Source organism: Nerophis ophidion, linkage group LG26, assembly GCF_033978795.1.
Source record: "Nerophis ophidion isolate RoL-2023_Sa linkage group LG26, RoL_Noph_v1.0, whole genome shotgun sequence".
Lineage (NCBI taxonomy): Eukaryota > Metazoa > Chordata > Actinopteri > Syngnathiformes > Syngnathidae > Nerophis > Nerophis ophidion.
The window spans coordinates 27395705-27407873 of NC_084636.1; the positions used below are offsets into that span (position 1 = coordinate 27395705).

Here is a 12169-nt window from a genome sequence, read left to right on the forward strand (position 1 = left end):
CCATCAATCATCTATTAACTAGGAAGTACTGTAGGCTGCGATTTTTGCTACAATCAGTTTTAGTTACATCCCAGCAAGACAGATAATCAAATACAGTCCGCTGCCATTTTTTGACTTAAGTTAGCATGACAGACATGACAGTTTTTTGTTTTTCTACTGCCTCGTTCTTGTCAGAGCCCACCCTACTGATTTCAGAAACGGCCACAAGTCACAATTCATGCATTAAAATGTACTATTCTTCCTGCCCTTTTTTTTTTTGCCTTTCTTATCCTTAGGCCATGTCCACACGAACACAGATACTTAATAAAGGCATACTTATCCCTGCCTTTAGGCCTCTTTGCCCACACGCAAACCCATACTTTTGTCTTTAAAAAGCAGACTTTTGCAAACGCTGGCCAAAAACTCTCCGCTTACACGGCACAAACGGAGACTTGTGATGGCGTCATGGTTTTGCGCTGTCATTTACAAAACTCAACAATGCTGCTTTGCTGCCTTTAAACACACTCTAATCATCTTATTACCTATTTTGTCTTATATGTCTTCTATATTGCATGATTGCACCAAGAAAAATTCCTAGTTTGTGAACCCGTTCTCAAACAATGGCAATAAAAATGATTCTGATTCTGATTAGATGAATTACTCTATGTTTGAATGTAAATATGCTGCTATTTTCACTTTACATTGATTAAAAAGACACATCAAAATGGTCTTTGCGACACTTGGCGCTAATGACAGTCAGCATTTTTATATACTATCGCTGTGGAACCTCCAACTGATGGTACAATTTTGACAATCAAGACTTTTTGCTCTGCGTCATAAGAAAGGTGTAACATTATTTTTTAGTCCTTATTTAACGTAATAACATGTAGTTATCTTTCGTGTGTTGCTTCCGTGCGCTGCTTCCGTTGTTGTAGATGGAGCTGGGCGCGAAAAAAAAAATCTACAAAAAAAACAATGTAGCGTCCTCCATGTAGTGTGTGCTGATGTTATAGACAATACACACTTCATTACACATGTACTATATCGATGATTAAAAGCTTTATAATTCCACGAGATTTTTGCAGCAGCACACTTTATTTAGGCACTTAAACATGCAAAATGATTTCCCTGGCTCGTTAGCGCGTGCTGACTTTAAAAATAATGTACACTTCACTGCACATGTAATACATCACCATAATTCTATCAGTATTGGGTTTCAGCAGCACAGACCTGCACTGAAACACTGAAAAAATTAGATAATAATGTTTCCAGGGCTCTCTGTACATGCAAGTTGGTTTTAAAAATAATGTACGCGTCATTGTGCACGTCTAGTAGAGAGGTGTCAAACTCATTTTAGCTCGGGGGCTGTATGAAGGAAAATCTGTGCACAGGCGGGCCTGACTATTAAAATCATCGCATTAAAACTAAAAAAATTAAGAAAACTTCAGATTGTTTTTGTTTGTCTATCTTTGGCCAAGAATTCAAAGACATGCACATAGGTTGATTGGCAACACTAAATTGGCCCTAGTGTGTGAATGTGAGTGGGAATGTTGTCTGTCTATCTGTGTTGGCCCTGCGATGAGGTAGCGACTTGTCCAGGGTATACCCCGCCCTCCACCCGATCGTAGCTGAGATAGGCACCAGCGACCCCAAAGGGAATAAGCGGTATAAAATGGAGGGAATACAACCAACACATTATGAAAATATTACAAAACAAATATGTTTTAAAATACCAGCAGCGGTAAAGTTTAAATCCATGAAGGAAAAAGAAAAGTAAATTAATGTTTACAACTGAATACATTTACATATGCATTAAAACATTTTTGAATTACGTAACGTTTATGACAACCTTTTTCCAAAACACAATACGTAATGTGATATATACGATAATGCATACATTTATCATTTGTTTTTTAAAAGCGGGACCCCAAAAACTTTCTGAGGGACCCCCATTTTTGAAAATTCCTAGCACCACCACTGATGGAGTATTGGTGCGTGCAAAACAGCAGCAGGCGGCTGTGGCCTGCGGACTGGTTCTAATACTAATCAAATATCATTCCGGGGGCCATGGATAATTCATTCTGCCCGCGGGCCTTGACTTTGACACCACCGGTTTTGTATATCAAAATAAACATAACAGAGGTGTAATGCCTGCTTTTTTCTGGCTTCTGATTGGACAAAATGTGCATGACAGCAGGTGTATGCATTTGTGTGTGGACAGACAGTTTTGAAACTACACTTGAGTGGATAGAAATCGTTTTAACCCCAAATATGCGTTTTTGTCTGTATTGTTGTGGACATGGCCTTAATCTTACATTTTCCTTTGTCCGTCCTCTTTGTCTCTTTGCTTTACAACGCTAATGTTTGTGATGTTTTAATGTTTGCAGCTACACATTGTCATGTGAAATCGAAGGTCTCGGCGACAGCAGCCCGACGTCGCCTAAGCCCCGAAAAAGCATGGTGAAGAGACTCAGCCTGTAAGTATATAGATACATACACCATATATGATCGATAGTTTAGTTTGGATCCCATTTGTCTACACCGCAGTGGAGAGTATTCTTCCTGGGGTCCTAGCAATAGACATCACACAAACCACAAAACAAAAGATTACAATCTAGTGCAACATGATCAGTGATAACATTTTGTGATACAAAAATAGCAACAACAAAAAACAATAACTTTGAGTTTACATAATAATGTTCATACTAAATATAAAAAAGAGCAATATATGTATATGTATATATGTTTTTGCAAAAATAAAACAAAGAACCAATGGCCTACAATATACACATTAGTGTACCAAAGACAAACAATATTCTAAGTGACGAAATAGTACGATAATGAATAAAATATGACATAAAGTACATACGGGCTTCACGGTGGCAGAGGGGTTAGTGCGTCTGCCTCACAATACGAAGGTCCTGCAGTCCTGGGTTCAAATGCAGGCTCGGGATCTTTCTGTGTGGAGTTTGCATGTTCTCCCCGTGAATGCGTGGGTTCCCTCCGGGTACTCCGGCTTCCTCCCACTTCCAAAGACATGCACCTGGGGATAGGTTGATTGGCAACACTAAATTGGCCCTAGTGTGTGAATGTGAGTGTGAATGTTGTCTGCCTATCTGTGTTGGCCCTGCGATGAGGTGGCGACTTGTCCAGGGTGTACCCCGCCTTCCGCCTGATTGTAGCTGAGATAGGCGCCAGCGACCCCTAAAGGGAATAAGCGGTAGAAAAATGGATGGATGGATGGATGGATAGATAAAGTACATACATAATCAAGATAATGTCAATATGAAAACGATAACCAGAAACAAGAACGTATTAAAGCAAAAAAGTAAGTCAAAAGAAGATAAATGAACCAGTCATGACATTAGGTACAATCTAGAATTATCTCTTTCCGCAATACTTCTCCTCGGTCGATTCTTAAAACCCACTTTGCTGGTGATTGATACCAGATATTGTGGAAGTCGAGTCCAGTAAGTGATTTTTCCCTATACATACCAGTCTTTTTCAAAACATCCGTTTTGGGTTTAAGGTTGTTGAGAATGCCTCTCAGGGCTAGCCTGGTACCATAGTTGAGACTGTCACCAGCAAGCAACAGCTGAGTATGCAGATGCAGATGTTTTTTAAAAAATAGAATCAAACTACAACTAGATTATATTAACGAGAGATGGCAACTTCTATTCTCCAGGCTCTTCCTTGGCACAGACAACAGTGCATCCAGTTCTCCGGTCAGAGAGACGCCACGCTCGCCCCCGACTGGAAGCTCAGGGGAGAGCATGGACTCTGTCAGCGTGTCTTCCAGTGACTCCAGCAGCCCTTCAGACAGCGAGGGACTGACCCCCACCCACAGGTCGGACCCCCAGCAAAACAAGGTGAATGTCCATCTTAGTTAGGTTTAATAATGCACATTTGTTTTCCTCCGTATAATTCAAATGTTGTGTTTCTGTTCAGCTGTCGGAGTCTTCTTCTTGCACTTCCCTCCACTCCATGGACACAGGTTCATCCACCACTAGCGTCTCCATGACACCCGTGTCTCCCTCGCTTCCCGGACCGCCCTGCACTCACCGACGCTCCGTGTCCCTGACCCCCATGTCCCCCACCTCCCCGAGCCAAACCCCTGTGTACAACACGCAGGTCCAGGACGCCTGTATCGTCCGGGTCAGTCTGGAGCACGGCAACGGCAACCTCTACAAGAGCATACTGGTATGTCTTTATCCGCTCTTTGTCTCTCACTTTTAATGTTATTGTGCCTATTTGTAGGAATAGACTCAAAGCAATCTTGTCTACCATGACAGCTGACCAGTCAAGACAAGACGAGGGCTGTCATTTCCCGAGCCATGGCCAAACACAACCTGGAGGAGGAGCCGGAGGAAGGATATGAGCTAGTCCAGGTCATCTCTGAGGAGAGAGGTAGGGCGCAGTTTGTTCATTTTTGGTGTAATCTTGGTCAGGAAATAAATTCTGTCCATAAATAAATTCAGAGGAGCATGAACCTGCTCAGTGGCCTAGTGGTTAGAGCCGGGGTGTCAAACTCAAATACAGAGTGGGCCAAAATTTTAAACCGAACAAAGCCGCGGGCCGAGGTTGAACAAATGAACCTTTTAATAGGGACCCAAACAAGTTTTGCATTGAATATTGAACAAGCAAGGCTTATATAACTTTATAGTGACATGCAAAATTGAGTTTCAAATAATAATAATAAATAAAAAATATCAATGGCATATTAAATAAAATGTAAATAAAAATTTAATGCCTCTTTTCAGCGGTGGGGTTGAGGTGGACGGGGTTTGGTGATAGCGGGGGGTGTATATTGTAGCGTCCCGGATTAGTTAGTGCTGCAAAGCGTTCTGGGTATTTGTTCTGTTGTATTTATGCTGTCTTACGGTGCGGATGTTTTCCCGAAATGTGTCATTTTTGTTTGGTGTGGGTTCACAGTGTGGCGCATATTTGTAACAGTGTTAAAATTGTTTATACGGCCACCCTCAGTGTGACCTGTATGGCTGTTGACCAAGTATGCCTTGCAATCACTTGTGTGTGTGTATAAGCCGCATATATTATGTGACTGGGCCAGCACGCTGTTTGTATGGAGGAAAAGCGGACGTGGAGACAGGTTGTAAAGAACGGCAAAGGCACTGCCTTTAAAGCCCACCCCAAATATTGTTGTCCCGGATGAAATTCGGGAGGGGCACTGAACTTTGGGAGTCTCCCGGGAAAGTCGGGAGGGTTGGCAAGTAAGACTATTAGCGGTGAATGCGGTGTTACAGCGGCGGGCCAGCTCTAATGTTAATTTGAAATTGCCTCAAGGACCAAGTGAAATTACACGGCGGGCCAAATTTGGCCCGCGGGCCAGAGTTTGACACCCATGGGTTAGAGTGTCCGCCCTGACATCGGTAGGTCGTGAGTTCAAACGTGGCCGAGTTGTATTACCTCCCTGCTTGGCGCTCGGCATCAAGAGTTGGAATTGGGGGTTAAATCACTCAAATGATTCCTGAGCGCGACCACCGCTGCTGGTCACTGCTGCCTTCACCTCCCAGAAGGTGGAACAAGGGGTGGGTCAAATGCAGAGGGTAATTTCACCACACCTAGTGTGTGCGTGACTTTTGATTTATTGCTTGATACTTTTATTAGTAAATTGCACAGTACAGTTCATATTCCGTACAAATGACCACTAAATGGTAACACCCGAAAGAGTTTTTCAACTTGTTTAAGTTGGGGTCCACGTTAATCAATTCATGGTACTTTAACTTTATATCCCCATTATATTGTAGTTTTGACTTGCTAGGTGCAAATTGATTAATTGTATAAGAAAAATATTTTTAAATACTCATGTAAAACTACCACACACATCAAAAAATGATATAGACAAAGGTATTTTTTTATATACCGTATTTTTCGGACTATAAGTCGCAGTTTTTTTCATAGTTTGGCCGGGGGTGCGACTTATACTCAGGAGCGACTTATGTGTGAAATTATTAACACATTACCGTAAAATATCAAGTAATATTATTTAGCTCATTCACGTAAGAGACTAGACGTATAAGATTTCATGGGATTTAGCAATTAGGAGTGACAGATTTTTGAAGTTATGATTTTGTGTAAAACATTTACCGCATCTTATAGTCCGTATTTTTCGGACTATAAGTCGCAGTTTTTTTCATAGTTTGGCCGAGGGTACGACTAATACTCAGGAGTGACTTCTGTGTGAAATTATTAACACATTACCGTAAAATATCAAGTAATATTATTTAGCTCATTCACGTAAGAGACTAGACGTATAAGATTTCATGGGATTTAGCGATTAGGAGTGACAGATTGTTTGGTAAACGTATAACATGTTCTATATGTTATAGTTATTTGAATGACTCTTACCATAATATGTTACGTTAACATACCAGGCACCTTCTCCGTTGGTTATTTATGCGTCATATAACGTACACTTATTCAGCCTGTTCACTATTCTTGATTTATTTTAACATGCCTTTCAAATGTCTATTCTTGGTGTTGGGTTTTATCAAATAAATTTCCCTAACAAATGTGACTTATACTCCAGTGCGACTTATATATGTTTTTTTTTTTCCTTCTTTATTATGCATTTTTGGCAGGGGCGACTTATACTACGAAAATTATGGTATATATTTTCAAAGATGAATAACAGTTCAGTTTTTCTTCCACAGAGCTGATCATTCCAGACAACGCCAACGTCTTCTACGCCATGAACACCTCGGCCAACTTCGACTTTCTGCTGCGCGTGCGAGGTTCGTCGGGTCGTCCGGTGCAGCTGCGTAGCCGCTGCAGCTCCACGCTGCCGCGCGCTCAGCATCACCGCTCCAGCCTCTCGATCAGACTCAGCAAAGTCACACTGTGACATTGAACCACTGGCCCTACTCACCACAATGCCCCCCTTTTTTTTTTTTTTATTTCACGGACCTGAAAGTGTTCCATTCTCTCTCCTCCTGCTCTGTAGCAGACCGCAGTGACTTGACTAGTGAGAGACAGCGACCTCGCGTGGCCTCCTCTTGCTACTGCAGCAAGGTTTTGCACATGTACAAAAAAGGGTGTGTAAAGCTCCTGAACCAGTATTCTTCTATAGAAGCAAATTTATCCTGTGTAGCTCATGAAGAAGCATCATTTTACTGACCAATGAGTGAACCTCAAACAGTATATTTGTGAAAAAAAAAAAAGAAGCCTCTAGTGTTTTTATCGTGAACTGTATGACGAATGCATGCGTTGCATTCTGATTGGTTCGCTTTACTTGGTTTTAACAAGTCTTTCGGCCTTATTAATGTGTCTTTCATAATATGGACTCCAGCATTGCACTTGTCACTTGGTAAAAACATGCCAATGGGCTGTGAATACACCAATGAAATATGACTTTGTCAGTGTTGCTTTTACATGTTTATCAGTGTTTCTTTTGTAACGCCAGTAATTTGGAGGGTCGTAGGAGGATTTTTTTTTTTCTTAATGTTGCATAATGTTAATGAATGAATGAATTTAGGATGTACACAGAAAAGAAACAGATAATGTGATGCCCTTTGCAGCACTTCTCAAAGTAGAAAAGAGGTCGGCCTGCCTTAAGAGAACGTAACACATATTATCTCAATGGGCTTTGACACCAAAAAATATGAATTGATGCTGATGTTAAAAAATAATTTCTCCCCATAGGAACCACAAATATGTTTGCCTTTGTGTAGCTGAAGTTAGGTAACTGCTGAAAGTGCTACTTGATCAGTTGAGCCTGTTTGTTGTTTTACTGCATTGATTCTGCTCTGTGTTAACACTGCTGTTTAAAAGTTCCATGACAAAAAAGTCACACCATGTTAGAGAAATCTCCTTATTTGTTGATGCCCGCAGCACTTAAATGTGTCATGAAAAAAAAAAAAAAATGTCATTCTTTGTTCTTCAGTATTCATTGCCAAAGACTCTTCCTCTACCTAAATCAATAAATTATTATCCCAACTATTAACTCAGTTGTCTTGTAGTCTTCCTATTACTCGGACTGAGTAATGCACACTGCACCTTAAATCAATGTTTGTACATTTTTGGGGTTTAATACACAATAAGAGTTTTGCAGTGTGATTTTAAAGATAATTGGGCATTTTATTAGCTTTCATTACACTACATAAAGCTGTTATACCCGATAACCAGTCCTTGAATTTTGAGTCTAATTTATTAGGTGTGAACTCTGAATTATCGGCACAGCTTTTAGGAACTGTAATATCATTCTCCAGATTGTATGCCTTTATGATCATTTTCCACACTTTAAGGGTTCATTTTACCCATGGGTTATCAATGTTATTCATGTGGGCTTGTAGGTTGTTTTCCACCAACATTACTTGTAGATGGATGGAGGGCATTTCTTCTTTAATATTTTATATATATATATATATATATATATATATATATATATATATATATATATATATGTATGTATGTATGTATGATTTATGTATATATATATACACACACACACATGTATACACACACACACATATATGTATAAATGTATGTATATATGTATATGCATACATGTATGTATGTATAGGTATATACATGTATATATATACATATGTATTTATATATGTATATATATGTAGTTATATATGTATGTATATATAGACATATGTATATATACATATATATGTGTACATATATATACATATGTGCATTTATATATGTATGTATGTATATATATGTATATATATATATATATATATATATATATATATATATATATATATATATATATATACACAGTACAGGCTAAAAATTTGGACACACTTTCTCATTCAACACATTGTAAATTGTCACTGAAGGCATCTAAACTATGACACCTGTGAAGTGAAAACTATTTCAGGTGACTATCTCTTGAAGCTCATCCAGAGATTGCCAAGAGTGTGCAAAAAAGTAATCAGGGCAAAGAGTGGCTATTTTGAAGAAACCAAAATATAAAACATGTTTTCAGTTATTTCATCTTTTTTTTGTAAAGTACATAACTCCACATGTGTTCATTCATAGTTTTGACTTCCGAGACAATCTACAATGTAAAATAGTCGTGAAAATAAAGAAAACGCATTGAATAGTCATTGTCATCGACGTCCGATTGAGGTGAGTTTTTCTTTGCCCTTATGTGGGCTCTGTAACTCGGATGTTGTTGTGACTTGTGCAGCCCTTTGAGACGCTGGTGATTCAGGGCTATATAAATAAACATGTATTTGATTTATTGAATGAGAAGGTGTGTCCAAACTTTTGGCTGTACTGTATATATATATATATATATATATATATATATATATACCGTATTTCCTTGAATTGCCGCAGGGCATATAGTATGCGCCTGTCTTGAATTACTGCCGGGTCAAACTCGCTTCGCAAAATAATTAGCGCATGCTTAGTATTACCGTCTGGTCAAACTCGTCATGTCACGAGTGACACTTCCCCTGTCATCATTTTCAAAATGGAGGAGGCTGATTTCAATCCTGGTGATTTGAAATCGTATAAAGGGAAGAAGATTAAGAGCTATTCAGTAGGATTTAAGGTCCAAGCTGACATCACACTGAAATTTTTACTGCATGCCTTTGGTAAGTGCCGGAGTGTGAAGAGGTTTTAAAATAATTAGCGCATGCTTACTTTTACCGCATGCCTTTGGTAAGCGCAGGAGTGAGAAGAGGTTTTAAATTAATTAGCGCCCCGGCGGCAATTCAAGGAAATACGGTGTGTGTGTATATAAATATATATATAGCCGTTAAATAGACTCCCTTTTTACACCAGTTGATCTGCCGTTTCTTTTCTTTTTCTTCTATGTCCCACTCTCCCTTGTGGAAGGGGTCCGGTCCGATCGGACCATGTACTGCTTGCCTGTGTATTGGCTGGGGACATCTCTGCGCTGCTGATCCGCCTCCGCTTGGGATGGTTTCCTGCTGGCTCCGCTGTGAACGGGACTCTCGCTGCTGTGTTGGATCAGCTTTGGACTGGACTCTCGCGACTGTGTTGGATCCATTATAGATTGAACTTTCACAGTATCATGTTAGACCCGCTCGACATCCATTGCTTTCCTCCTCTCCAAGGTTCTCATAGTCATCATTGTCACCGACGTCCCACTGGGTGTGAGTTTTCCTTGCCCTTATGTGGGCCTACCGAGGATGTCGTAGTGGTTTGTGCAGCCCTTTGAGACACTAGTGATTTAGGGTTATATAAGTAAACATTGATTGATTGATTGATTGATATATATATATATATATATATATATATATATATATATATATATATATATATTAGTATATTTATCTTCGATTTGTGTTGTTTTAAGCTTTGTAAATATTGTATTGTATGGCTATAAAAAATGAATATTGATTAAATGTTCTAAAAAAAGACTTCATCGTAACTTTACACAAATATAATATATATATTTTTTTACCACACTATTACTATTTGAGTGTGTGTCTCGTGACCAGGAAGTAGCCGGCTTGTAGTTCTTCCGGTTTGAAACGTTTGACCTGCCAGTAAACTCTCGTTTGATTGGTCAAAAGTTCAAAGCCCAACCCCACACTCCGCCTTCCAGACTGGATTAATATTGTCAATGTTCGCTCTCCAAGTTCTTTTATCGCGGACAGAAGTCTCTCAACAGTTGGGTCAAACCGCGACAAGAAGTCCCGCAAAAGTAAGGTCAGTCTTGTGTTTGAAAACTCCGTGTTTATTTGAATATTTGATTTCATGAAACCGCGCTGTTAACTAGCTTAATATATGTCACCTGCTTTGTTGTCCTGCTATTCAAATGTCGCCATTGCTTTTAATTACCGTCCACACCGTTTGAGTTAACTTCTGACAAAAATACAACCAAAACAAATTAAATGTAGGGAGCATGAGTGCGTCATCTGGGGTAAAGTTCGCCACCCAGAAAGTGGGTAAAAAGATGTCTCACTTGCCGTGTCACTACTCCTGTAACCCCGCGCCGTCGTCTGGGACCTACTTTATGCCTAAAACGACCACCTTGTAGATTGATTTAGACAATCTGTGACAAATCTCGCCTATAAAACGCAATTTAAATGCTCCTTGTGTACGCTTGCTTTAGATAATTCCATCTTGAAGGTAGTCTCTGTCTTGCTGATATGCACATCAAAGGTCACAAAGTAGTCAATCACATGGAAGATGACACATTATTGTGTGAATGCTCCAAAGCAAAGTTTTTTTTAAATTATTTTTCTTCTTCTCCAGATTTTGGCGCGCTAAGCTGGGCGATATTGGCTTTTATTAATATCGTGATATTTTTATGCCATATCGCGATATACGATTTATATCTCGATATTTTTCCTTAGCCTTGAATGAACACTTGATGCATGTAATCACAACAGTATGATGATTCTATGCGTCTACATTAAAACATTCTTCTTCATACTGCATTAAAGGCCTACTGAAATGAGATTTTCTTATTTGAACAGGGATAGCAGGTCCATTTTACGTGTCATACTTGATAATTTCGCGATATTGCCATACTTTTGCTGAAAGGATTTAGTAGAGAACATCGATGATAAAGTTCGCAACTTTTGGTCGCTAACAAAAAAAGCCCTGCCTTTACCGGAAGTCGCAGACGATGACGTCACATGTTGATGGCTCCTCACATCCTCACATTGTTTTTAATGGGAGCCTTCCAACAAAAAGAGCTATTCGGACCAAGAAAACGACAATATCCCCATTAATTTAAGCGAGGATGAAAGATTCGTGTTTGAGGATATTGATATTAGGATATACGGATTAGGAAGAAAAACAAAAAAAAACATGATTGCATTGGGACGGATTCAGATGTTTTTAGACACATTTACTAAGATAATTCTGGGAAATCCCTTATTTTTCTATTGTGTTGCTAGTGTTTTAGTGAGTTTAACAGTACCTGATAGTCGGAAGGGTGTATCCACGGGTGTGTTGACGCCAGTGTCTGATGGAAGTTGACGGCAGCTGTATGGACAGCACAAGCTCAGCTGATCTCCAGTAAGTGGCGACTTTTTACCACAATTTTATCCCCGAAAACCTACTGGTTGACAAGTGAAGTGAAGTGTGAAGTGAATTATATTTATATAGCGCTTTTTCTCTAGTGACTCAAAGCGCTTTACATAGTGAAACCGAATATCTAAGTTACATTTAAACCAGTGTGGGCGGCACTGGGAGCAGATGGGTAAATTGTCTTGCCCAAGGACACAAC

General features: G+C 39.5%; 2 protein-coding genes across 4 annotated transcripts in view; both read left to right on the plus strand.

The window, feature by feature from the left end:
* The window catches only part of rgl1 (ral guanine nucleotide dissociation stimulator-like 1), a 101451-nt gene extending 93512 nt beyond the window's left edge, over positions 1 to 7939 (plus strand). For both annotated transcript variants that reach the window (XM_061888313.1, XM_061888314.1), the window contains 5 exons: positions 2367 to 2456; positions 3665 to 3848; positions 3928 to 4179; positions 4272 to 4386; positions 6651 to 7939. In XM_061888313.1, coding sequence (XP_061744297.1) covers positions 2367 to 2456; positions 3665 to 3848; positions 3928 to 4179; positions 4272 to 4386; positions 6651 to 6841 — 832 coding nt within the window. In that variant the 3' untranslated portion in view covers positions 6842 to 7939. The remainder of the gene's footprint in view (positions 1 to 2366; positions 2457 to 3664; positions 3849 to 3927; positions 4180 to 4271; positions 4387 to 6650) is intronic.
* Positions 7940 to 10478: 2539 nt separating this feature from the next.
* Positions 10479 to 12169, plus strand: part of plin3 (perilipin 3) — a 23373-nt gene continuing 21682 nt past the window's right edge. The window contains exon 1 of one of the 2 annotated variants that reach the window (XM_061888347.1): positions 10479 to 10633. In XM_061888347.1, coding sequence (XP_061744331.1) covers positions 10553 to 10633 — 81 coding nt within the window. In that variant the 5' untranslated portion in view covers positions 10479 to 10552. Of the gene's footprint in view, positions 10639 to 12169 lie in introns of both variants that reach the window. The other variant, XM_061888348.1, reaches the window with a different exon arrangement.